At 47.8% G+C, this 26,586-nt stretch overlaps 2 protein-coding genes across 5 annotated transcripts in view; both read right to left on the reverse strand.

Moving 5' to 3' along the window:
* Positions 1-684, reverse strand: part of LOC132447521 (seizure 6-like protein) — a 34,211-nt gene extending 33,527 nt beyond the window's left edge. Inside the window, exon 1 of one of the 2 annotated variants that reach the window (XM_060038327.1) lies at positions 285-684. In XM_060038327.1, the coding sequence (XP_059894310.1) occupies positions 285-375 (91 nt within the window). In that variant the 5' untranslated portion in view covers positions 376-684. The remainder of the gene's footprint in view (positions 1-284) is intronic. The other variant, XM_060038326.1, reaches the window with a different exon arrangement.
* A 3,291-nt stretch (positions 685-3,975) lies between these two features.
* Positions 3,976-26,586, reverse strand: part of LOC132447364 (unconventional myosin-XVIIIb-like) — a 37,342-nt gene continuing 14,731 nt past the window's right edge. For 2 of the 3 annotated variants that reach the window (XM_060038009.1, XM_060038006.1), the window contains exons 16-42: positions 26,546-26,586; positions 25,965-26,112; positions 25,234-25,417; positions 24,143-24,293; positions 22,339-22,448; positions 22,039-22,104; positions 21,622-21,750; positions 20,522-20,665; positions 20,122-20,211; positions 19,789-19,908; positions 18,286-18,391; positions 17,804-17,928; positions 17,404-17,558; positions 16,839-16,962; positions 16,190-16,390; positions 15,949-16,059; positions 14,548-14,652; positions 12,719-12,874; positions 12,447-12,560; positions 11,958-12,074; positions 10,583-10,666; positions 10,125-10,262; positions 9,511-9,696; positions 7,219-7,352; positions 7,060-7,101; positions 5,751-5,918; positions 3,976-5,471 (exon numbers count right to left, since the gene is read on the reverse strand). The exon at positions 26,546-26,586 is cut by the window's right edge and continues 80 nt beyond it. In XM_060038009.1, the coding sequence (XP_059893992.1) occupies positions 4,481-5,471; positions 5,751-5,918; positions 7,060-7,101; positions 7,219-7,352; positions 9,511-9,696; positions 10,125-10,262; positions 10,583-10,666; positions 11,958-12,074; positions 12,447-12,560; positions 12,719-12,874; positions 14,548-14,652; positions 15,949-16,059; positions 16,190-16,390; positions 16,839-16,962; positions 17,404-17,558; positions 17,804-17,928; positions 18,286-18,391; positions 19,789-19,908; positions 20,122-20,211; positions 20,522-20,665; positions 21,622-21,750; positions 22,039-22,104; positions 22,339-22,448; positions 24,143-24,293; positions 25,234-25,417; positions 25,965-26,112; positions 26,546-26,586 (4,240 nt within the window). In that variant the 3' untranslated portion in view covers positions 3,976-4,480. The remainder of the gene's footprint in view (positions 5,472-5,750; positions 5,919-7,059; positions 7,102-7,218; positions 7,353-9,510; positions 9,697-10,124; positions 10,263-10,582; positions 10,667-11,957; positions 12,075-12,446; positions 12,561-12,718; positions 12,875-14,547; positions 14,653-15,948; positions 16,060-16,189; positions 16,391-16,838; positions 16,963-17,403; positions 17,559-17,803; positions 17,929-18,285; positions 18,392-19,788; positions 19,909-20,121; positions 20,212-20,521; positions 20,666-21,621; positions 21,751-22,038; positions 22,105-22,338; positions 22,449-24,142; positions 24,294-25,233; positions 25,418-25,964; positions 26,113-26,545) is intronic. The other variant, XM_060038008.1, reaches the window with a different exon arrangement.

Consider the following 26,586-nt stretch of genomic DNA (forward strand, 5'->3'; position numbering starts at 1 on the left):
GGTTGAAACACGCTGCCGTCTCTACCCACGCAAACAAGTGGGCTGGAGTCCGCTCGTAGGATGCCAGCAGGCATTCTTATTTAGGCAAGTGCGAGAACCGGTGGATATTAACGGAATTGGAGGTTTTTTAATAGTCCCCCTCCCCGAGGAATGTAATAAGAGATCCCTTCAGCAGAAACAATGCAAAGAACAACAACAATGTTGAAAGACGCCACCACACCACACAGCATCCACCACCCCACTAGCAGATCCCTGCACACGCATTCTCCCACACTGACCCGTACCTTGTCCTTCCCCGCTGACACCGATCCCCAGCAGGACCATCCAGAGCAGCGCCGGTGTGATGTTTGGGTTGGGGGACCGGAGAATAAGCATGCTGACAAACCCATCCAGATAGCTTGTTTTGGTTCTTTACAAAAAAATCAGGTAACAACACAGTAGGAGAACAGTTGGTCAGAATGACTGCGATGTGTACGGGAAAGGGGGTGGCGGGGGTGAGGGGGTTGCCGACGCCAGCAGCACTGCGGTAAAAGATAAAACCCCCCTGTTAGAAACCCGTCGCAATTAGGTTTCTCGTTAGGCAGCGGCGCGCGGTCCTTCTCACGGCGTCTCCATCCTCCGACTAGTGAACTCTGCAGCGAGCAGTGAGCCTGCCTCTCTCTCTCTCTCTCTCTCTCTCTCTCTCTCTCTCTCTCTCTCTCTCTCTCTCCCCTCACTTTAGTGCACACTATTCTGTCTCTCCATTTTTAAGTTCTCTCTCTCTACTATACCCCTCTCCCTCTTTCGTTCTCCCTCTTACTCCGTCTACTTGCTTTAGTTTACAACTATTCTCTTTCTGTTTATCAGTTCTCTCTCTCTCTCTCTCTCTCTCTCTCTCTCTCTCTCTCTCTCTCTCTCTCTCTCTCTCTCTCTCTCTCTCTCTCTCTCTCTCTCTCTCTCTCTCTCTCTCTCTCTCTCTCTCTCTCTCTCTAATGTACACTGTTCTCTCGCTCTCCCTTTCTCCTGATCTCTCTCTCTCCCGCTTTTCTCTTTCTCTCATCTCTCAATTCTCTCTCCCTCTATTTGGCTGGCTTAGTCTCCCTTGCTCTCTCTCACACAAACACACACAAACACAAACACACACACAAACACCCCCCCCCCCCCCCCCTCCCACGTTGCTGTATGACATTGATGATGTTGCAGAGCCCCTCTGGGGACCACCCTCTACTCGTCCGATAGCACTGTAAGCTGCAGTAATGAACGGCCACATACACATTCATTAGCAGGGGCAGAGGAGGAGGGAGAATACAAGAAGCCTGTGCAGATGCAGTCGGTTTACGGGGGGTAGAGAGAGGGAGGGGGGGGGCTGGAGGGGTTTGCTGGAGTGGGTGGAGGAACGGCTTCCAACTCCATCTACTCTCCACGCTATAAGTAGCAATATTTTCTTCCTGCAGTCCAAGTGGGCTTCCCAGGAAGTCATGTGAATCACACATGGAATGCCCTCTGATCCCCGCTCCCCTTCATCTAATCTCTCTTTACCAAGGAATACACTCACTGATACCAGAGGAAGAGTCTTTATCATGAAATACATTATCACTGATACTAGAGGAACAGCCTTTACGGAGTACACTCACTGATACTAGAGGAACAGCCTTTACCAAGGAATACTCTCACTTATACTAGAGGAACAGCCTTTACCAAGGAGTACACTCACTGATACTAGAGGAACAGCCTTTACCAAGGAGTACACTCACTGATACTAGAGGAACAGCCTTTACCAAGGAGTACACTCACTGATACTAGAGGAACAGCCTTTACCAAGGAGTACACTCACTGATACTAGAGGAACAGCCTTTACCAAGGAGTACACTCACTGATACTAGAGGAACAGCCTTTACCAAGGAATACTCTCACTTATACTAGAGGAACAGCCTTTACCAAGGAGTACACTCACTGATACTAGAGGAACAGCCTTTACCAGGAAATACACTCTTATTGATACTAGACGAAGAGCCTTTACCAAGGAAATACACTCACTGATACTAAAGGAATAGTCTTTATCATAAAATACACCCTTACTAATACTAGAGGAACAGTCTTTACCAGGAAATTCACTCTTATTGATACTAGAAAAATAGTCTTTACCAGGAAAGACACACTTATACTAGAGGAACAGTCTTTAACATGAAGTACACACTCATACTAGAGGAACAGTCTCTAACATGAAGTCTCCTCTCACTAATACTAGAGTAACAGTCTTTACCAGGAAATACACTCGCAGTGATACATTAGGATAGAGGAAGAATAGTGACTCACACACATGCCTAATGCCTGAAGCCATGGTGTTTTTTTGGGGGAAATGAGCTACACACACACAACCCCCACACTCCCCACAATCCGCTTTTTACCATCCCAGTTATGAATAATAAATAGTGTTAAAAAATGTCTTGTAATGGTATATAGACAAACCATAACAAAAGGTTATGGTTTCACATTGCACTGACCTATAATTCTGTATAAATCACATGAGGTCATATCCATCAACTGTTCTAGCCATCTTGGCACCTTGTTACCCTTCATGTATCATTCAAGATATGGTCTAATAGCCTCTTTAATATATTCTATTCATAATTTAAACGCCATTTAGGAGAAGCTTTTATCCAAAGCTACCTACAGTGAATGCAGATAACAGGACATTGAGGAACATGACTGATAGGCTGTGTGTGGGTTCAATTGGGGAATGAACCCAGAACCTTCTAGATTCAAACACAATAGCCACAACACCGTTGAGCCAAATTCTTAAGAACAAAATTCTAAAGAGCTAGAAACACAACCCTGGAAATAGGTCTCAGCTGTTAAGTGAGGGGATGCTTTGCATTATGACAAAATGTTGCAGTGGTGACTGATTCTGGCACTGTTCACAGTACTGTTCTTATCTTAATTATTCGATTGTGCTGTGGATGCCTGGGACCATTGAGTGCAAGAACATAAGGCGGCCATTTATGTCCTGGGTCAAATCAATCATGAAACAGGTTCCATAATCACACCATGATCAAAACAATGATCAATCACACTGATCAAACACTCCAATCTCTGAGCAGGAAACTGCCTTGATAACGACACGGGAGCATCCCTTCCTGGCAACCATGTATGCATCGTTACCATAGCGATGGACCAAAAGAATAACGCCAATAGAGGCAAAAGTGAGCGGCACTGCAGGGCCCCCCCCCCCCCCCCCCCAAAAAAATACATATTTTTCCGAGGAAGATGAGGCTTTTGTCCTTCATCGCCTCTGACTTGCAACTTTCCGAGCACTTCTCTTCCGGGCTCCTTCTTAATCCCTCTCTCCATCTCTTCTAACCCCCCCCCCCCCCCGCTTTCCCCCCCCCCCCCCCCCAACCCCCGCTTCCCCCCCCCCCCCCCCCAACCCCCACCCCCTCTCTCTCTTTCACTCTCTCTCTTTCATCACCGCGCCGTCATTGGCTTGTTCTGCTGGCTGTGTGTTGTGTTGTGTTGTTACACACGCGCACGTGAGAGCAGATAAGCCTCTGCAGTGAGCAAGGCTCTGTGGCTGCATCAGGTTTTTTTCGCTCTCTCCCTCTCCTTGACTCGCTTGCTCTCTCTCTCTCTCTCCCTCCCTCTCTCTCTCTCCCTCTGTGTAAGGCACAGAGTTCACGTTCAACAGAAAAGCAACGACACAAGCAGCTTAAGTGCGGTGTGATGAGAGCAAGCGAGAGGGAGAGAGAGAGAGAGAGAGCAAGTATCAGCCAGAAAACCCTCACTGCCTACTCCAGGGATTGAAACACTGACCCATGGTTGGAATGTAGGCTATGGTGGTTATCTGTTAGGTTTGACTCGAAAGGGAACAGCTCATTTCTGTATTTATTATAAATTAGCGGTTCCTTGGTTGTGTAACAAACTGGCGGTTAGTTGTCAAACAGACAAGATGGGATTTCCGCCTGATTTTTTATTGATTGAAAATAGAACAAACAAAAACAAGGTTGACTTCATTATTTTTTTCATACAAACACTGCTCACCTGAAAGAATAATTAGAATTCAGATTTGAATATGGTATATTTGACCATGAATGGATTCTTTCGTCATCATCTATTGATGATAATATCCCAGATGGATAATTTTATTCTCCAGTAACAGACAATTTAGAAATACTAGATTTCCTTTTAGTTTTTAAATTGTCTGCTCAGTCCTGACAACATTCTACTTCAGGTGCCCCTAACCTTTGACCTCACATCGGCTCCCAGAGCTGCCAATGGGCCTTTTATTCACCTAGCGGCCATCTTGGTTCTGAACACTAGCCGGGTGGGGGAACTGAATGCGGAATAGAACCAATATGGAACCAATATGGCGGCCGGGTGAATAAGTCCAAGGGAGAGGGAGCAGGACAGAGAGAGGGAGAGGACAGAACACAAAATGGCTGAACCAAAGAAGGAACAAAAAGAGGCACAAGCAATGCTTTGGGGGGCTTCAAACCTTCCCACCTCAGTCCACCTCTTTCTTCAGGTATTTCTTCATAACGGAGGCCACGTCTTCTCCCTCACTCCCCTCCGCCTCCAGCCTTTCCCCCTGGGGCCTCCCCCCGCCCGACCTGCCCCTGGACCCCCCCGCCCCGGTCTGGGACCCCCCGGCGGAGCTGCCCCCGGAGCTGGACGACTCGGACGCCTCCGAGCTCTTCCTGCTGCGGGACGACAGGGGCAGCTCCCCGAAGTGGACGCTCAGCGCTCTCCTTCCCCCTCCCCCTCCCCGGATGGACCCGGCCAGGCTGCTGGCCGACTGCGCCCTGCGGATGGCCGGCATGATATCCGACCCGGCGCCGTCCGCCGCCAGGCAGCGGTTCTGGAACACCATGGGCTCCGAGCCGAGGGAGCCCTCGCCGCCGTCCTCCGAGGCCAGCAGGCGGCGCCGCGCCGGAGCCTGCGGGGAGCGCTGGGGGCTGGGGCCACCGGAGCCGCCGCCGCCGCGACCCTCCTCCAGCTCCTCCTCCGGGATGGAGAGCGAGCGCGGCAGGTGGCGGCCGTGCAGCGCCGACAGGGAGGAGAGGTGGGGCAGCGTGGGGAGCTGGCCGGCGTTGGGCGCCGAGGGGTCGGGGGCGGCGGCGCTGAAGCGGATCGCTCTGGGGGCGGAGGAGGAGGAGGTCGACGCCCCTCCGATGGAGGCGCTGCTGGCCGCGCGCTGGAGCAGCGGGGAGGGGGGCTTCAGGATGCCCGGCCGGGCCTCGCGGGGGTCCTCGGGCCCCGGGGAGAGGGCGGAGGCGCGGCGCCTCAGGGAGGAGGCCCCGGTGGTCTGGTAGATGGGCAGGGAGGCGGCGCTGCCGGCCCGGTCCACCTGGTCGCCGCTCCCCGCGGCTCCGCCCCCCCGGCGCTTGCGGAGGCCGTCCAGGAGCTCGGAGAGGGCCGAGGAGGACGAGGCGCGGCCCAGCCCCCCCGTGCCGGCCCCCCCGGCCACGGAGCCGCCGTCCTCGTCCACGCACGACCTGCAGTGGAGAGGGAGGGGGGGGAGTGAGCACTCCTAACACCTCCCCCTTGGAGAACATCACACGGCACCGACTCGCCAGCTTTCTGAACCGCTCACTTTTGTATTTTTGTAGTTGTTGTTGTTGTTGTTGAGTTGAACGTCAAATTGTAACCAGCGCACAACTAACGTTGCACGTTAGGAACTCATACAGATTAAATAATTCTACTTACCTCGTTTGTCCGGATTCCAATCAATCTCGTTCACAACCTCACAACGACACAGAACACCCAGAACTTACCGGAAGCTGTAGGTGCTCATGGTGTCCGTGACGGACTGGCGCCCGGCCTGGCTGCCGTAAGGGGACCCGCCCCGGGACGACCCGGCACGGGACGACCCCTTGGGTACGCCCAGCCAGGTCCTGATCCCCTCGCCGACGTCCTCCGTCCCCACGCTGGACACGGAGTCGCTGTGGACGGACACAGAGCCCTCAGCACCCACGGAGACTCCCGTTGCACAGGGGGGCCTGCTTGAGGGGTTTCTTATTCGCTATCAGGCCACAATGCGAACGCAAGCATGTCTGAGTCAGGGTGTGGACCGATGGACCCAAGCTTCAAATGTGTCCTGTCCATTTTAGAGTTTGAATCCAGGGTAGGATGCAGGTCGATGTTAGGTTGGCATTCCGAACTGAACAATGCAAAAAAACACCCGAAGGAAGCTCAAAGAATAGACCTTAGAGGAGAACGATTGGGTTGAATTAAAACCGACCAATCACATTATAGACACTGAGTTCTATCACCATGGAGACGGCAGGATCAATCGATGAAAACCTTCAAGGTGTCACATGACTTTGATCCCTTCCCTCCAATACCCCATGGTCTTGAGTCATCAAATGTCAACAAACAAAGTCAGTAAGCTCAAACTCATCGCCCAAACATACATAAGCATGGCTCAATTGTCCCAAGCTAATGTTTTATATATGTCTGCGCACATCAATTATTGTTATAGAAGAGAGTTGCATTGAAGTTTGTTGCCTGCAGTCTCTTGCCACACTGCCAATCAAGCAGTATTCCCTTTTTCTCATTCGACCATTTCTAATGTAATTATAGCTTAGCTAAGTTCAAGATGTGGCATTATATCTCCAAACTATCACTTCAGAACAGACTTCTCACTTAAGACTCCCTTGCCAACATCCCCAAAAAAAAACAGCATGTAGTTTCCATGAATGAGGATCTGCTCTTAAAGAAATAGAAAAAACATTAGACGGATGTCGGTCTCTGTGTAACAGTTAGTATCCATGCAGCAAAAACCACCTTCACGCAACATTACATCCCATTATCGATTGAGCTCTCTGTCTCTCTGTCTGTCTGTCTGTGGCTGTGTGTCCTGTATATCGTTCGATGAGAGTCGAATGTTTCTGGTGAAATTCAGCTCGCAGCCATAACAACCAAAGAGTACAAAGCCAATACAGGCGATGCAATGACATAGACACACGCGCACACACGCACACGCACGCACACACACACAGACACAGACAGACACATACACACACACACACAGTGTCACAGATACAGGAAACCACACACACACACATCCATGAGAGCCCTTACAGGTCTTTCCTTCGAGATAGGGATTCCGTGGCAGTGTGAGTGCTGGATCAAAGAACACAGTGAGTGCACAGATGAGCATCACACGTATGAATGGACCAATGGAGACGCCTGGGCTGCAGACATTCAACAGGAGATCCAACACGGCGAGTTAGGAAGTACCTCTCAGAGTCACTGTCGTCACTCGACTCCACCTCCTCCAGGGCAGCCTGCAGATCCACGATGCGACGGATGGACGTCTCCAGGTCGGCCTGTAATGTCTGTCGGACGGCGGTGAGCTCCGTCACCTGCATTTCCTGTACGGATAAAAAAACAACAACAAGGATGTAGGGTTTTTTATGAGGCCAAGGTCATTGTGGGGTCAAAACGGTCAATGGAAGACCGATTGAATCTTCTACAGGGTGCGTGTGTTCAAGGTGTATAGAGATCAGTAGATGTTAGGTACTCTGTTGATTCTAGTCCATATTCTACGACTCAGTAGAGGAATGCTATTATTTTCAACACCAATATGAACATTATGACCTTGGGTGTTCCTGGTTTGTTTTCATTCAAGAGGCGTGAAGTGAATAATATTAAGTTGATTACCATGACACCTCATGCAGGTACAATCAGGGTATTGTCTGGAATAATCGTTATTTATGCAACTCCTATCATGAAGATGACCCATCATTTATGACACTCATTATATATGAGGAGGATGATGTGTTTTGGTTAATTGTTGCCGTTTGATTCGTTAATAACTATGCCCCTGCCCTGTGTGGAATAAAACACTCACTCTCACACGCCGCTGCAAGCGAAGAGGCTCTCAGAGTTATTAGCTGCACGTCGGCCACAAAGAGATGGGAGGGGGGGGGGAGGGGGGCTCCTCATACAGACAAACGTGTGTGCACACCTGTGTGTGTGTGTGTGTGTGTGTGTGTGTGTGTGTGTGTGTGTGTGTGTGTGTGTGTGTGTGTGTGTGTGTGTGTGTGTGTGTGTGTGCTGGTATGCACGCATGTGTGTGTGTGTGTGTGTGTGTAAGTTAGCGTGTGTATGCACACCTGTTTTTGTGTGTGTGTGTGTGTGTATGTGCGTGTGTGTACGTGTGTGTGTGTGTGCATGCACGTGTGTGCGCATCTCTGCATTTATGTGTGTGTGCTCGCGCATATGTGTGTCTATGTGCCGTCTCCATAACCTTGAGGGGACAATGAGGATTAATCATGGCTGTGCAGAGAAAGCTGGGAGCAGAGAGGAAGAGAGGGGGGTGGAGCTGTGTGCGGGTGTGTGTGCAACCGCTTTCCGTTCTGGGTGTGTATCTATGACACATACATTTACCAACGGCTAAAGGTCATGCTGGAGAACATTGATGTATGGTGGAGGTGGAATCTTCCTCTGTTACTACACGGATGTAGAAGTGCACCGAGACGTGCACACATGCACAGCTGTGCGTATGTAGATACGTATTACACACACACGTGAATATGTACGAGGACATAGGTGTGGTATGAGAGGGAGGTGACGTTGGGGTTGTGTGCTGAGTGATGATGATATAGGTGGTGGGAACGGATGGTAATGTAATTGATGTACAATATTGTGGGGTTGATCTAGCTTTACAAAGCTGGGTGTGTGATGGTGTATTCTAGTGGTCTGCTGATAACATAGGGGGTATATGCTAGGGTGGTGATGACACAGTGTATGTAGGGTGGTGATGACATAGTGTTTGTAGGGTGGTAATGACATAGTGTATGTAGGGTGGTGATGACATAGTGTTTGTAGGGTGGTGATGACACAGTGTTTGTAGGGTGGTGATGACACAGTGTATGTAGGGTGGTGATGACATAGTGTTTGTAGGGTGGTGATGACAGTGTATGTAGGGTGGTGATGACAGTGTATGTAGGGTGGTGATGACAGTGTATGTAGGGTGGTGATGACAGTGTATGTAGGGTGGTGATGACAGTGTATGTAGGGTGGTGATGACATAGTGTTTGTAGGGTGGTGATGACACAGTGTATGTAGGGTGGTGATGACACAGTGTATGTAGGGTGGTGATGACACAGTGTATGTAGGGTGGTGATGACATAGTGTTTGTAGGGTGGTGATGACAGTGTATGTAGGGTGGTGATGACAGTGTATGTAGGGTGGTGATGACAGTGTATGTAGGGTGGTAATGACATAGTGTATGTAGGGTGGTGATGACAGTGTATGTAGGGTGGTGATGACAGTGTATGTAGGGTGGTGATGACAGTGTATGTAGGGTGGTGATGACATAGTGTTTGTAGGGTGGTGATGGCATAGTGTTTGTAGGGTGGTGATGACAGTGTATGTAGGGTGGTGATGACAGTGTATGTAGGGTGGTGATGACAGTGTATGTAGGGTGGTGATGACAGTGTATGTAGGGTGGTGATGACAGTGTTTGTAGGGTGGTGATGGCATAGTGTTTGTAGGGTGGTGATGGCGTGGATATGAGGCCCGTACCAGCTCCATGCGCCGGCGGCTGCTGTCCTGCTCCCTCTGGGTGAGGTCTTCCATCTCCAGCCTCATGTCGTGGAGGCGGTGCTGGTAGTAGACGCAGTTCTCCCGCTCCCGGGCCTCCGTCTGGGCACTCTGCTCCAGCTCCTCCCCGAGGCGCACCACGCTGTCCCTCAGACGCAGCACCAGCACCTACACACACACACACACGCAGGCAACAAACACACAGACACGCAGACACGCACACGCACATAAACATATATAGAGATGGGCTCATACACACACACACACACACACACACACACACACAAACACACACACAAACATACAAACACAGACAAGCACACAAACAGGAAAACACACACACACAAATATACACAGATTTAAAGGCAATTACATAATATAGTTTCGAGAAGGATATTTCCAAATACTTGTTTATTAACACACCTTCAACCAAACATAGCATGTAAATACTGTCTAGGTAGAGATTTAAAGACAGTTGGCCCCAGTGGAGGGGGGAACCTGTTGGGTGGTTGACGGCAGACACCCCTTCATCACAATGACATACAAACAGGCACAGACACACGTGCGAGAATCCTGTTTCAATTGAGTCCTCTTACCTCAAACCTCTTCACCTGCCCCCTGTGGAACTCCAGCTTGTTCTCCAGATCACAAACACGAGCTTCCTGTTTACTGACGATGCTGCGCCCCACAGTGGATGACTCTAGGAACTGCACCCTGGAAACACTAGACTGGAGCTGTGAGAATAAAAAATAATTATAAAAAAATTAAAAATTAACAGATGAATGGTTAAATGCATTATTTATTTGAACAAAATAAATAAATAACCAAATCAACACATATATCTAAATACATATATACATAAATAAAAAAATCATGGTGTGAACATATCAAAATAAACTAAACTAAATACAACATTTATGAAAATAAATAGATAAATAAATGAATAATTTAGCTTAGTTGATAGTCAGATTCAGCATCACATTGATACTTTGGGTCGGTCAAGATGCAACCCCATTTGCGTCTCAGTCAGCTTGTGCGTCGTCCCCTGGCTCACCTCCTCCAGGAGCGTCTGCCTCTGCTTCTTCACCTCCTCCAGCTCCGCCTGCAGCTCCCTGATCTGGGTGATATCGCTGGAGGACTGGCACACAGAATACAATCCTTTTAGAGGATCACTTAGATATGCAGGCTCCTCACAGAGGAAATTAATTTTCACAAACAAGAGGAGTGGCGTTTTAACACAGACACACAGGGTGTTATATTACAATGCATGACACTTGGATATATGCACACACATATTGAAAAGAGAGATCTGTGCTCACGGACAGAGAGAGAGTGGGAGAGACAGAGAGACAAGGAGAGAGGGAGAGACACACAAGGAGAGAGAGAGACAGAGAAAGAGACGGACAGAGAGAGAGAGAGGGGGGGGGGGGGGGGGAGAGAGAGAGAGAGAGAGAGAGAGAGAGAGAGAGAGAGAGAGAGAGAGAGAGAGAGAGAGAGAGAGAGAGAGAGAGAGAGAGAGAGAGAGAGAGAGAGAGAGAGAGAGAGAGAGAGAGAGAGAGAGATGAGACACACACACACACACACACACACACACACACACACACACACACACACACACACACACCCAAACAGAGAGTGGGAAAGGGTTAGGATTCAGATCCAAGTAATGGTAACAAACAATAATAAATTTGACATTTGATATTTTACGGGGCTGACTTTATTCTCCCTTCTTTAATTTAAATCTTATTTTGCATGCCAATCATGCTTTTTGTAATGAATTAAGAAACTGTTGATATAATTCAACCTGGTGGTATGTCCTACACATAGGTCCAGTGGTTTATTCTAGGTGACACAGGAGTTAAACACAGAGGGACATAGTGTGTATAGGTCAAACACAGACACAGTGCTGTGTTCTAGGTGAACCAGGACTCAAACGCGTGCCTCTAGGTCCTACACGTAGACAAAGTGGTGTGTTCTAGGTGTACCAGGACTCAAACCCGTGCCTCTAGGTCCTACACGTAGACAAAGTGGTGTGTTCTAGGTGTACCAGGACTCAAACGCGTGCCTCTAGGTCCTACACACACACACAGTGGTGTGTTCTAGGTGAACCAGGACTCAAACCCGTGCCTCTAGGTCCTACACACACACACAGTGGTGTGTTCTAGGTGAACCAGGACTCAAACCCGTGCCTCTAGGTCCTACACACACACACAGTGGTGTGTTCTAGGTGAACCAGGACTCAAACCCGTGCCTCTAGGTCCTACACACACACACACAGTGGTGTGTTCTAGGTGAACCAGGACTCAAACCCGTGCCTCTAGGTCCTACACACACACACAGTGGTGTGTTCTAGGTGAACCAGGACTCAAACCCGTGCCTCTAGGTCCTACACACACACACAGTGGTGTGTTGAATGGGAAAGCCGTCACCTGAGCGATGAGGGCTTTGTGTTTCTTCATGAGCTCATTCAGGTCCTCCTGGTCCTCCTCCAGTCTCTTCAGGAGGTCCGTCTTCTCGTGCTCCAGGAGCATCAGCTGCTCATCGGCCTGGAGGAGGAGCAGGAAGAGGAGGAGGAGGAGGAGGAGGAGCAGAGGGAGAGAGGGAGAGAGGGAGAGAGAGAGAGAGGAGTCAGGAGGAGAGATAGATGGAGGAGAGAGGAGGAAGAGGATTGGGAGGTAGGAGGAGGAGGAGATGGAGGAGGAGGAGAGAGTAGAAGAGGAGGAGGAGCAGGAGGAGGCAAGAGTAGGAAGAGGAGAATTAGGAAGAGGAGAGAAGAGGAGGAGATGGAAGAGGAATAAGAAGAGGCAGAGTTGACACATTGAAATCGAACAACACGCTCAACTACACACACACACATACACACACACACACACACGGACAGACTGACAACACACCCACACACAGACACCCAGCCTCACCAGGCTCTTGTGTTTGCAGAGTGTCTCCAGCTCTATCTGGGCGTTGTCCAGCTCCTGGGAGAGGGTCTTCTGGAAGCCCTCCACCTCGCCCCTCCTGGCCTCACTCTCCTCCAGCTGAGAGGAGCACTCCGTTAGACGCACTGCACCAGGGGGTGGGACTGTGTGTGTGTGTGTGTGTGTGTGTGTGTGTGTGTGTGTGTGTGTGTGTGTGTGTGTGTGTGTGTGTGTGTGTGTGTGTGTGTGTGTGTGTGTGTGAGTGTGTGTGTGTGTACCTGGCAGTGCAGGCGCTCTATGTGCTCGCGGCCCCAGGGCTGGCTCTGGGGCCCGTCCACGGTGGACAGCAGCAGCTGGGCGTCCACCAGCAGGGCGTGGGTCCTCTTCAGGTCCCGACGCAGCTTCTTCTCCACGTCGAAGTCCCGGTGGCCCACCTACACACACACACACACACACACACATATAGACACACACACACACACACACATACACATTTAAAGACACACAAAAAAAAAACACACACACACATACACGCACATATATAGATACACGCACAGTCGCACACACACACACACACACACACATATACAAATATACCGCAAACACATACACACACACACACACACACACACACACACACACACACACACACACACACACACACACACACGTTTACAGACAACCCAAACAATAATTATGATAATAATGTTTTCATTTAATTTGCAAAGTAATTTTCTGGGAGCTCAAAAACAGAGCAGGTAAAATCTGTAAAAAGCATAGCAAATTAAATGGTAAACAAACAGCAATTAAAGTTAAAACACAAATATCTTTGTAAAATTGGAATCTCGCTTGGGTCTGCTGGAACTGGACATCAGTGAAATGTTATTCTACCTCATTCTGATCACACACATGAGGTCACAGAGACATTAAGTCCTCCATCATCTCAATTCCAGCATCACTGCAAAGGACATTAAGAGAGCTCTCTGATATTCATTATGCGCCCGCCTGCTGAGACAGAGTTTGAGGCCGGTTCTAAGCACAGCCAAAGTCATCACGTATCTCAATGCTGAAACTCTGGTGATTTTAAGCTAAGCACCTCCATGAATAATGGGTAATGGCATTTTAATGAGGTTTCTGTAGAAAAACAACAAGCCTATCCTTAACGAGATAAAACAGAAAGAAAGAAAACATTATTGGATCACACCGTATTAAAAGTCTCCCTTAGTGTTGCAGCACAATATGCACATCAATTGCTGTTGTTTTGTGTATACTTTCACTCACATATTGCATAGGCTCAGGTGGTGTATTTCCAGATTAGAAAAGGTACTAGGTTGGATTGCCTGTGTCCACAGTATACCAGTATAGCCTAACCCTGTTGCCTAAAGAGCCAGTGAACCCAACGGTGAACCCCACTTTACGTTTGTTTTAAACGTGGTCATTTGTCTTATTTGATCTTTAACATAGTAAGTATCATAAAGTTGGTGTGGGTCATAACCATGGGGATAAACCTCCCCCCTCTTTCCTAAAACTCAACCTAAAACATTCATTTTTAAACAGAATAGTTCAAATTCAACCCAAAACAGGGGGTTCACTGGCTCTTTAAAGGTGCTGTAGGTAAAAATGAAGAGATATTATTTGAGTGTAATTAATTTTTAAATGCCATAGCCATCCGTCAGCTATAAGTGAGGGAAATGAGTTGTGAAAAAGCCTCTTCTCGCAGACTGCACCTGCGTCAATTTAGATTTTAGACCGTCCTGGCTAATTCCTGGCCAATCATGCCATCTCTTTCGTAATTGGTTCAGGGATCCATCAATCACATTACCCTGGATAGTTTAAAAATATTGCTGTTTTCTCTCTCTTGTGACAACTCTATAGCCAAACCTAGAGCAGCTTTAACGATACGATACTTTATTTGTCAGTTTGGGCTGAAATTCTTTTTGCATCCCTGGGCAGCTCATTTAAGGAAAGGAGGACATATACATACATATAAGACATATAGCATCAATAGACAAATAGACACGACTTAACGACTCGTTAGCCGGATCACTTTTGATAAGCGCGTGTGCCGGAGCAACAGAAGGACTCAGCGGCCGCGTGTTCGGCGTACCTGGTCGCAGAGCGTGGCGATCAGCCCTTCCAGATCATGCTTCTCGTGGACCACCATCTGCTTCTCCTCGTACTCCTGCTCCAGCTGCATCTCCATCTGTCTCAGCTGGACCAGGAGACAACCCCACCACCATCAATCACTCCAGCCAGCCATCACTTACTGAGCATTAGTTTTAATTACACACCACACCGGTGAACAGTTCCAAAGAGGATCAGTGTGGTTGGACCTGTGGGCATGTATGTCGATGGTGATGGGAGTGGTGAGGTGTTTAGTCTTCATGTGAAATAATGGAGGTAATGGTTTGTATTTTCCAGACAGTAATTCATTATAATAACAGTAATTCATTATTATAATAATGATTGCCTGATGGGAGGATGCTGATTAGGTCGTCTATTGTGAAACTATGTGTGAGAGTGTGTCTCTGTGTTTGTGTGTGTGTGCGTGTGTGTGTGCGTGTGTCTGTGTGTATGTGAATGTGTGTGTTTGTGTCTTTTCTTTTCTTTTGAGAACAAAAATTACTCAAACTGTCGTAATTAAAAAATAAATCCTATAGCGTCTCGACAACCGACAAACAAACACGCTTAGGAAAACATTCTGTAGCGAACCACAAGGGAAACAAACGATTAGTTGCCATTACATTTGTTTTGGAAAATTATGTGTTGTGTCTTCCAAAAAGTGTTTTTTCCAAATCTGTCAACACTCAACAATCAAACTTCACTTCTTATTCTCCCCAGTCCCAGAGGCAGTGGGAACACAGTAAACACTGTTTGCTTGGTTGGGTTATTTGCATGATTAATGTGATTGGACAAGACCTCAACAAGGCATTCAAGTGTCCTTATTGGCTCGGGCGAAGCTGAATAAAGTTGCACCAGCTGGAAAATAACTTGAAATTGAAAATCATAACAAATGTTTTGTGGATGAAAATAAGTACTGTTCTAAAATAAGGCAGAACTGCATTGATCCCAGATGGGAAATAAGGTGTAGTAATAATAATAATAGCATTTAGAGAGTCTAATGGTGGCTAGGGAGTTCAACTACCAGCCGAAAAGATCATGCAATCGTCTATACCTCCAAGTATCCCGAAACGAGTGGTCTAATCTGAACCCCATGTCCTGTCGTTTTACTCGCATTCAGATGCTCTAAAAGTGGCTCAAGAGAGTAGTGCTCCATTATGCGTGTTGTGAAAAAGACAAGGTTAAAAAACAACAACAACTTGTTTCTTTTAAAAGTTGGACAAGTGACATCATTATTCTTGTGGGACCAACTGAGAATGCAAATCCTGGACCAATGACGTCACTGGTCCAACTTTTCCACAGAACACACTGTACGGTATTCTGCTTACGACGCAGCACCCCGTGCAGCGGGGTGGGAGGCTTCAAGAGGGGGCCGGTTGTTCCTTACTCGTCTCTGGGAGGACTTGTGGACGTCCTCCAGCTCCTCCTCCTTGTCCTCCAGCTCCTTCTGGTGCATCTGCCTCATGCGCTCCATCTCCAGCTCAGAGCGCATGTGCACCTGAGGGGCGGGGCACAGCGGGCAATGGTCACATGTGGTGCACGTGCGTGCACGGCGGATTTAATGACCTTGCAAAATGTAGATTATGGTGCAAGCGTCTGAGTGTCTGAGTGTGCGTGTGCGTGCTGACCTGCTGCTGCTGCTGGATCCGGCCGGTCAGGGTGCTGACCTCCTCCTGGCCCTCGCTGGCCTGGCCCTCCAGGAGGCGGAGCTGCTTCTTCAGGTCCGGGACCGAGTCGACGGACAGGTCCAGGGGCAGGCTGAGGTCCCGCACCTGGCTGCACAGCTCGTCCTTCTGCTGGCCCAGACGGGTCACCTCCGCCTGGCTCTCCTGGAGGACAGACACTGGGTCAGGGGAACCCTCCCGTCTCCGGCTCCACACAAACGCACCCCTAGTGTGGACCCTGGGGGGTATGGTTCTATAGTGTAGTGACTCACATGTTATGTTATATTATATTGATCAACATACCTGTAGGTTGTACTGATAGTTTATTCATGGTAATACACCTAGGTGTAGTATACATAGGTTTATATTTACAGCATTTATTAACACACCTGTAGAGTCCATATATACAGTATGTTAACCCACCTGTAGGTTGTAGATTGTAGAGTATATATATATATTTATTAACCCACCTGTAGGTTGTAGATTGTATATCTATATTTATTAACCCACCTGTAGGTTGTAGATTGTAGAGTATATATCTATATTTATCAACCCACCTGTAGGTTGTAGATTGTAGAGTATATATATATATATCTACAGTATATGAACCCACCTGTAGGTTGGCCCTTAGAGTGTATATCTGGCCGCCCATGGTTGTGTTCTCCTGGGTGACTTTATCCTTGAGCTCTCTCTCATTCTCTGCCTGCTCCAACGCCTGGGTCAGCTCACTGTCAAACCTGCAACACACCATGATGGATTATATATGATATATAAACACGCACAGTATGTCAAACTAAAATATGTTACAATTATTACAATTTAATAGCTGTGATTTCAGCGTCATTTGTTAGAAAAGCCTTCCCGTCTTTGAGAATCAATCACAGGAGCCTGTCAATCACATTGACAGGCTCCTGTTGCATGACTTGCAAAACTTCCCATTGGTGGCGACAGGTCGGGAGGGCCGAAAATGATTTTTTTTTAGGTTGTTTTTTGTTGTTTGGTGCCCAAATCTTCTTGAATCCCCTTTAACTGTTTGAGATTCATTAGTGAGATTCTCATGGAGGTTGTTCCATGAGAACCAGTACCACAGAGCAACCTTCAGGTGCAGGACTGTCACATTTCAATCGGTCCATGTTTATGACTGAGCACTGGTTCTAAGGCCTGGGTGGGGGCCCCACCTCCTCTGCTTGCGGTCCAGCTCGTGGATGCGGCTCTGCAGGCTGTCGGTGAGGACCCGGGCGTCCTGGAGGTCAGAGGTCACCCGGCGGCACTGACGCTTCAGCTCCGCCGCGCTCCTCCTGGACTGCTCCAGCTGGGCCTGCAAGGAGGACACCTGCACACACACACACACACACACACACACACACACACACACACACACACACACACACACACACACACACACACACACACACACACACACACACACACACACACACACACACACACAGACAGACAGACAGACAGACAGACAGACACAGGTAGACACACACACACACACACACACACACACACCACAGTCAGTGTTGGGGTCCCCAGCAGTAGTGAGAGGTGTCTGAGCAGATTGCGGTCTGGCACCTTGGTGTCTAGCTGCTGCCGGGCCTGTCTCTCCACCTCCAGCTTCTCCTCCGTCTGCTTCAGACGCCGCCGCACAAACTCCACCTCCGTCTGGGAACACTCCAGCTGCACCACCAGCTCCTTGTCTGAGGAGGTGGAGGAGGAGGAGGAGGAGAAGGGGGGAGATGGGTTTATGTGTGTGTGGGTGTGTTTGCGCGTGTGTGTGTGTGTGTGCGTCAGTCCTTGTCAGTCCTTGTCTGTCTGTCTGTCTGTCTGTCTGTCTGTCTGTCTGTCTGTCTGTCTGTCTGTCTGTCTGTCTGTCTGTCTGTCTGTCTGTCTGTCTGTCTGTCTGTCTGTGTGTGTGCATAAATGTGTAATAACAGCTATTCTATGTGAAAACATTTCTATTTATTTCCCCTTTTTTAGCTCTACAATCCACCCCTCATCCCTGCCCCAGTAGGACCAATCAAAAGAGCCCTCCTCCGGTCTCCAGGGCAACCTACCTGTCGCGGGACGGGCCGGGCTCTCCTTCACATGAACCTTCTGTTGCTCCTCCTCCAGCTGCTTCTCAAGGGTTTCCATGGCAACCTTGCACTGGTCCAGTCGTGTCTAGCGGTGGACGTTTAGAGTGGAGAAGGAGAACTATGAATAAGGGGGGCGTGCTCTTCACTCTTAATAATCAGCTCCGCTAGTCGTTGCTTTAATATATCATACTCAAGTTGTTGTTTGAGTTTGAGACGGAAATGTGGCATTTTAACAAGGGCCAAACTATGAACGACACCGACAGTGAATCAGGAACTCATCATTCAGTCAAAAGTAATTGTTTCATCCAGTCATTTAGCCAATTAGATAATTCTCTCATCCATTCCCCCGTCATCAAGGCATTCGGTCATCCACTCCTCCACCATCTATTCATCCACTCCTCCACCATCTATTCATCCACTCCTCCACCATCTATTCATCAGTGACTCAGGCTGTCACTCATCCTCTCCTCCACCCATCTATTCATCCAGTGACTCAGGCTGTCACTCATCCACTCCTCCACCCATCTATTCATCAGTGACTCAGGCTGTCACTCATCCTCTCCTCCACCCATCTATTCATCCAGTGACTCAGGCTGTCACTCATCCACTCCTCCACCCATCTATTCATCCAGTGACTCAGGCTGTCACTCATCCACTCCTCCACCCATCTATTCATCAGTGACTCAGGCTGTCACTCATCCTCTCCTCCACCCATCTATTCATCCAGTGACTCAGGCTGTCACTCATCCACTCCTCCACCCATCTATTCATCAGTGACTCAGGCTGTCACTCATCCTCTCCTCCACCCATCTATTCATCAGTGACTCAGGCTGTCACTCATCCTCTCCTCCACCATCTATTCATCAGTGACTCAGGCTGTCACTCATCCACTCCTCCACCATCTATTCATCCAGTGACTCAGGCTGTCACTCATCCTCTCCTCCACCCATCTATTCATCAGTGACTCAGGCTGTCACTCATCCTCTCCTCCAACCATCCAGTTACCATCCAGTCCCCCAGTAACCCAGGGCCCAGTCACAGAGTAACCAGTCCCCCATTCACCCAGTAACCAGTTCCCCATTCACCCAGTAACCAGTTCCCCATTCACCCAGTAACCAGTTCCCCATTCACCCAGTAACCAGTCCCCCATTCACCCAGTAACCAGTTCCCCATTCACCCAGTAACCAGTTCCCCATTCACCCAGTAACCAGTCCCCCATTCACCCAGTAACCAGTTCCCCATTCACCCAGTAACCAGTTCCCCATTCACCCAGTAACCAGTCCCCCATTCACCCAGTAACCAGTCCCCCATTCACCCAGTAACCAGTTCCCCATTCACCCAGTAACCAGTTCCCCATTCACCCAGTAACCAGTTCCCCATTCACACAGTAACCAGTTCCCCATTCACCCAGTAACCAGTTCCCCATTCACCCAGTAACCAGTTCCCCATTCACCCAGTAACCCACCCACCCAGCCTTTTCACCTGCAGCTCCTTGTTCTCCTTGCAGAGCCTCAGTCTCTCAGCTCGCTCCACGTCCAGCGCCTGGCCCACCGCGTCGCCGCGGAAACGCTCGTCACTGAGCTCACAAGTCACCGCCGTCACCTGATGGGTCGCAACCGGTCGAGGTCACATGGCGTGCGTAGGAGTGTGCGTGTGTGTTCAAGTTCAAGTGTGACACACAGAACAAAAGAGAGTCAGAGTGTGCGTGTATATATATGTGTGTGTCTGTGTGTGTGTGTGTGTGTGCGTGTGCGTGTGCGTGTGCGTGTGTGTGTGTGTGCGTGTGCATGTGCGTGTGTGTGTGTGTGTGTCTACCTTGGTCTCCAGGATGTCTGTGGTCTGTCTGAGGTCGTTCCTCTCCTTCTCGGACTTCTCTAGTTTTCGTCTCAGAACTGATAACTCGTCCTGTTTGAGAGGAAGAATGAACCTGATTGAACAGCCCTTCTACCCCAATAGAAACTCACTGTAACTTAGCTTTCAAAGTGACGGTTAACAGGATCTGAACACGTAACATAACCACAACATATCACAGAGGGATGCATCCATTAACACACCTTCCAACATGAAAGGAAGGAGAATGTCCCAAAGTATATCAATAATAGTCTCTAAGTCAGCTAATTAACTTGGATGGTAGGGATGTGGTCTGAATCCCCTTTCCCCCCTTGCTGTTTTGGGGAGTTTGCACTTCCTGAAACGCCCTTGTGTGTGCCGGTACCTCCTTGGCCCTGAGCCTCTGGTTGTCCATGTTGACGTTGAGGAGAGGCCGGACCCTGCAGAAGAGCTTCCACCAGCACCACCTGCCGACAGCCCGCATGGCCCTCAGGTTCCTCTGCACACAGCTCACCGCCATCTGCTGCACCTGCACACACACACACACACACACACACACAGGTGTAAACAAATGCATGCATGCACACAGACATGTACACAGAAACGTTGATATGCCCGCACAGAAGTTCATATACACACACATACACATTAATATGCACACACACAAGCTCATGTGCACACACAACCACACACTCACACACATAGGTTCATATGCACGCACACACACACACACACACACACACGTGTACACACACACACACACACACACACAGAGTGTTCAGAGACACATAGGTGGACAGGCACCCCCGAACACACACAAACCAAAGTATACACACACATACATAGACACACAATCATTGCAAGGGCACACGCAGATGCAGATAAACATTTGAACACATACACACACCACACCCACATGGGACGCACCACCCAGACATAAAAACATCAAGCACACATCTGTCAGCTGGTGATGAAAGATGGCACAGTTTGTAGAAACAGTCTAGATTACTGGATCCTTCCATTTTTTGATGTTTTTCAATGCGACAATGTGGTCTCTCTCTCTCTCTCACCCTCTCTCGCCCTATACTCTTATATTAACGCAAATAGCGTTGCAGACGATGATTAATAATTAGAATCATGATTAATTACTGGTAGATTGAATGAAGATAAATATTCACTATTAACATAAATTAGTGAATTTAATTACATTTAATGAATCTAATGAGACATAACGTGCAGGTTATCCACTGATCCACTCATAGTTATCCTGATTAGAATCAGTGCACGCCTGTCATTAAAACCTCATTAGAATCGGTTTACATTCGTCATTAAAACCTGATTAGAATCGGATTTCCCTCGTCATTATAACCTGATTAGAATCAGAATACACTCATCATTTAAAACCCGATTAGAATCGGATTACACTCGTCGTTAGATCACGATCACAACACTCGATGAGAGGCCGGGCTCCCGTCCGCCACCGACCTTGAGCCGGCGGTACTTCTGCCGGGCCAGGTGACCCGTGCAGGAGGCCTGGAAGTGGAGCAGCCAGCCGCTGACCAGCTGGTCTCGGAGCCTCTCCAGGGACTGCAGCACGCCACGCCTCATTAGTACCTGTCCGTTACGGAGACACAGCCGGTGTAGTTTATACTGTAGATCCACCCGTTTCATTCCATTGATTTCAATAAGGATTAAGAATAGGAAAAAAGTCAATATAAGGATGCGAATTATGAAATAGAATTGCAAAACAACATCAGTTGGCTGTTGAAAAGATGTTTGTGTGATTAGGACCAATCCCAATGGTGTATCCTCACGATGACGGCCCTGGGTTGACTGAGTGTATTTTGGTTCATTATATATTGTTTCTATAATATGCAGTAGGTTCTATGACTTGGTTCTTACTCTGCTGGGGCCCAGAACTATGCTCTTCTTATCCAGATCCAACTCTACCAGCAGTTCCTCCACTGCCTGAGAGAGAGAGAGAGAGAGAGAGAGAGAGAGAGAGAGAGAGAGAGAGAGAGAGAGAGAGAGAGAGAGAGAGAGAGAGAGAGAGAGAGAGAGAGAGAGAGAGAGAGAGAGAGAGAGAGAGAGAGAGAGAGAGAGAGAGAGAGCACGACCATTAAATCCAATATTACTGTTGAATTAATTGCGTTCAAACAGCAGAGGCCGGAGGTGATGCCGGAGAGGCAAAGGAGGGCCCACCTTCCTCTCGTCGTGGGCGACGAACACGGAGGCGTAGCGCTTCACGATGACAGGAGAGAGAGCCTGGAAACGACACCTGAAGTCTCCCAGAGGCATGTGCTCTGGGTAGCCTGGAGAGAGAGCGAGAGACATAGAGAGAAAGACAGTGAGAGAGAGATAGACAGAGACAGATACACAAAGATAGAGACATAGATAGAGAGATATACATAGAGAGACAGACAGAGAGAGAGACAGAGACAGAGACAGAGAGAGACAAAAGTAGAGACAAAGAGAGACATAGATAAAAAGATATACAGCGACATAGAAACAGAGAGAGAGACAAAGATAGAAACAAAGAGAGAGAGAGACATAGATAAAAATACATAGAGAGACAGAGGGAGAGCGAGAGAGGAGAGAGAGAGAAACCTTCATAGTTAAAGTAGATAATACAAGTTACAGAGACCATAAAAACAAAAAATCCAAAAGAGAATATCACCACCTTTATGCTAAATATTTAGCAGGAATTATTAATGGGGCTCTTTAATTACCCTGACTCCTCTTTTGACAGCGAGTACAACAGTTTTGGTTCATTAAACTAATTTGAGACTTCTTTCCAAGAAGACTTGGCAGCTTTATAAGAAATGGGTCTTTCATAATAAAATTGATATTCAGAGAAGGGAGCAATGTTCTCTGTGAACGGCCAGGACTCTACTGGGGAGACTTTCTATTCAACATCTCAGAATTGAGTTCACTATAGGCAGAAGAAGAAGCCTATTACAGTGACAACCATAGAAGTCTCAGCTGCTACTGCCTTTTCATTCACAAGGCTAACATGCTACATTCATTGGTTCTCCAGGTTAGCCTTCAGAAAGAAATAATGAAAAAGGCCCATTTATATTCAACATGTATGACTGAATAGAAGACAAGGTTATGTTCAGTGTGCCAACAGTACAGCTGTCCAAGCCCTTTCCAGGCTTTCCAATTGATTTACATTGTTGAATTAGGTTTCAATGTGAACCTTCACATGTTCAAATAGTATGAATAATTACAATATATAAAACATAACATGGTCGTGGCTTATATTTTTATCAATCTCTCGCGGGTGTTGTCCTTTTCCAACAATGAAACGTCAAAGGATTCTCACATATGGTTTGTGTGCATCAGAATCATGTAAAAAGTGATCTGGGAGAAATCTTTAGGTTCAATAAAACACATCTTGTGTACCCCTGGTCAAGGGTTAGGGTTGACTCAGGGTTTTCTCAGATTGATTATAGTTGGTTATTGGACAGATAATCCTGCGATTTTCTCTACTTTATAATCCTCATAATAGATAGAATATAGTAACCTCAGTGACAGATCATCCTGTGATATTCTCTACATCATAATCCTAATCCTAGATAGATGATCGTCACTTTTTGGACAGATAAACCTTTAATATTCTCGACATCATAATCCTAATAACTTTATAGCTTGCTGTAGGACAGATAATCCAGTCAAATTCTCTACTTTATAATCCTAATCCTAGATAGATTATAGTTACCTCAGAGACGGATAATCCTGTGATATTCTCTGCATCATAATCTTAATCCTATCTAGATTACAGTTGTTTTCTGGACAGATAATCCTGTGATACTCTCTACATTATTACCTAATCCTAGCTAGATTACAGTTGTTTTCTGGACAGATAATCCTGTGATACTTTCTACATTATTGCCTAATCCTAGCTAGATTACAGTTGTTTTCTGTACAGGTAATCCTGTGATACTCTCTACATTATTACCTAATCCTATCTAGATTACAGTGGTTTTTTGAGGGATAATCCCACCTGTGCGGTAGAGCTGCAGGGCGGGGAGGATCTGGGCAGAGTGTAGCTGGACGCGCAGTGCACGGACATCGAAGACACCGGCATCCGTCTTGGCCTTGACACACTGGAGGAAGACGGGCCGCGCACGACGAATCAGGTTCAGTAGAGCATCCTGGGGGGAAGGGGGGGGATTACATCAGATTAGATTAGAGATTAGACTGGATAAAACTACATCACATTGGATCAGATTGGACTGGATTCTATTATATTAAAGATGGGACTGTATTCGACCACATGACATCGGATCAGTTTGGACTGGATTCCATTCTACCGCAGCATTGTTGAATACGTTATTCGAGTTGAAAAATCAAGCACACCCAAGGAAGTGCTTTATTTTTAAATAACGAGAAACTCTATTACCCAGGTGACTTGATGTGTAATAAACAAAGAACCGTGAACTAAATAATGCATGATAGTAAGAAAATGAGTCAATTTGAAAAATAATAAATCTAACTAGGCTTCAATACTTATGGATAACTGCACAACATCGGCAAATTCATGACCACTGCATTAGTGATCAGCCTCGTGAGACAGCCCTAGTTTCTGAGTACATGTTCCCCTTCTCTGCATATCGGTCCTGGCTTCGAGTTCAGGCCAAACAAGGCACTGAATGGGACTGCGGCCAGACCGATTTCAGAGAGAAAGTAGGGGAACTCCCGAGATGGGGACGGTCTGACAAGTCTTCACACCCAACATCCTGTCGAATGAGGAAGCCCATCGATGTTTCACCATCACTTAAAATGCACTAGAGTAGAATATATTTAGAATTAGAATTATACTTGAGGAGTGTAGAGCAGACTAGGATGGGTTAGAGCTCAGATAAGAGATCAGATTGTAGATTGTAGATTAGACACTACAGATGAGATTACAGATGAGATTAGAGTCAGATTACAGATGAGATTACAGATGAGATTACAGATCAGATTAGAGATCAGATTAGAGATCAGAGTACAGATCAGATTAGAGATCAGAGTACAGATCAGATTACAGATCAGATTACAGATCAGAGATCAGATCAGAGATCAGATTACAGATCAGATTACAGATCTCACCGCCTGCAGTTTGACGGCGATGGAGGCCGAGTGACGGCGCATGGCGGCCATGCCCCCGCTGAAGGTCTTCCGGATGGTTCCGCTCCGCTGAAGGGAGCGCTGGCTGCTGCCCTCGAAGCCCCCCAGCCCCCGGCACAGAGGGGGCACTGAGGACCTGGGGGAGAACAGGGCCTTCACCACCCCACTGAGGGAGGAGGAACGACAGAAGAGATCAGAACAGGAAGTGCTGCAAAGGGTCGATGTTTGTGTGTGTGTGAATCTGCTGGGATTTGTCGAGGGCCTAGAAAATATAACAAAAAATATATGAATAGTATATTGAATAGCAGTATAAAAAATGATCTTGGGATATAAACGGCATCTAAAATAAGCAATAGGTTGTAATAACGAAGGACACTCAAACTTGATTTAGACAGAAAAAAGAGATGGTGGATGAAGAGGTACTGGCTCTGTTCTGCTTAGATGCGCCTCTATACTTTCATCTTTTCTGATTTAGATTGACCACCCCTGGATAATGTGTTAACTATCAGGGCCTCTCAACCGTGATTGGATTGAATGCATCTTGCTGCCTGCCAATCACACGTGCGCAACTAACACTACTCAAAGGCGGAGAGGGGGGCCGGGAGGGCGTGTTTGTCTGGGTTGTTCCTTTAAAAAAAAAACCTGCTCTCTAAGACTACAGCACCAGCAGCTTTGCCGAGGCCCCACCCAAGCACCCAGCGGGTGTCACGTACACGGTGGAGTTCTGCAGCAGCGTGGCGGCGTTGAGGGAGGAGGGGTTGTTCTGGATCAGACCGAACCAGCCCGTCAGGTCGTAGCGCACCGGGTCCAGGCCTAGCATGTGGTTGACCTCACACTGCAGGGGCTGCTCACACTGACGCACTGGGGGGGGGGAGGGGGGGGGGGGTGGGTGGGGGGTGAGGGGGGGAGGGGGGGGGAGGGGGGTTAACAGGACCAGCAGCCATTCTGACTTCATCTAAATCTACCAGGCATACATCTCCTTCTACTATTCCTTAATAATTAATAACTAGCTCGGGCAAGTGGTGGTGGTTTACAAGAGTTTACTAAAACAACTATACATTGTACCACTCATAATAGTGTAGGGATATGTTTCCTTAATAATACAAACAATAATATCAATATAAGTGAAAAAGATCAATACATAACTGTAAGACAAGGTTGCTTACCAGAGTTTAACGGCTCAACTGGATTGATATTAACAACAGTAGGGTGAGGTCTAATCAATATGTCATATTTACATTCAATAATACCAACAAAGTGAACTCTGGGTAATGGTGCCAGGTGCTGGGTGTACCGGTGTTGCTGTAGTACTGGCAGACCCTCTCCAGCGCCGCG

Source organism: Gadus macrocephalus, chromosome 19 (genome assembly GCF_031168955.1).
Source record: "Gadus macrocephalus chromosome 19, ASM3116895v1".
NCBI classification, from domain to species: Eukaryota; Metazoa; Chordata; class Actinopteri; order Gadiformes; family Gadidae; genus Gadus; species Gadus macrocephalus.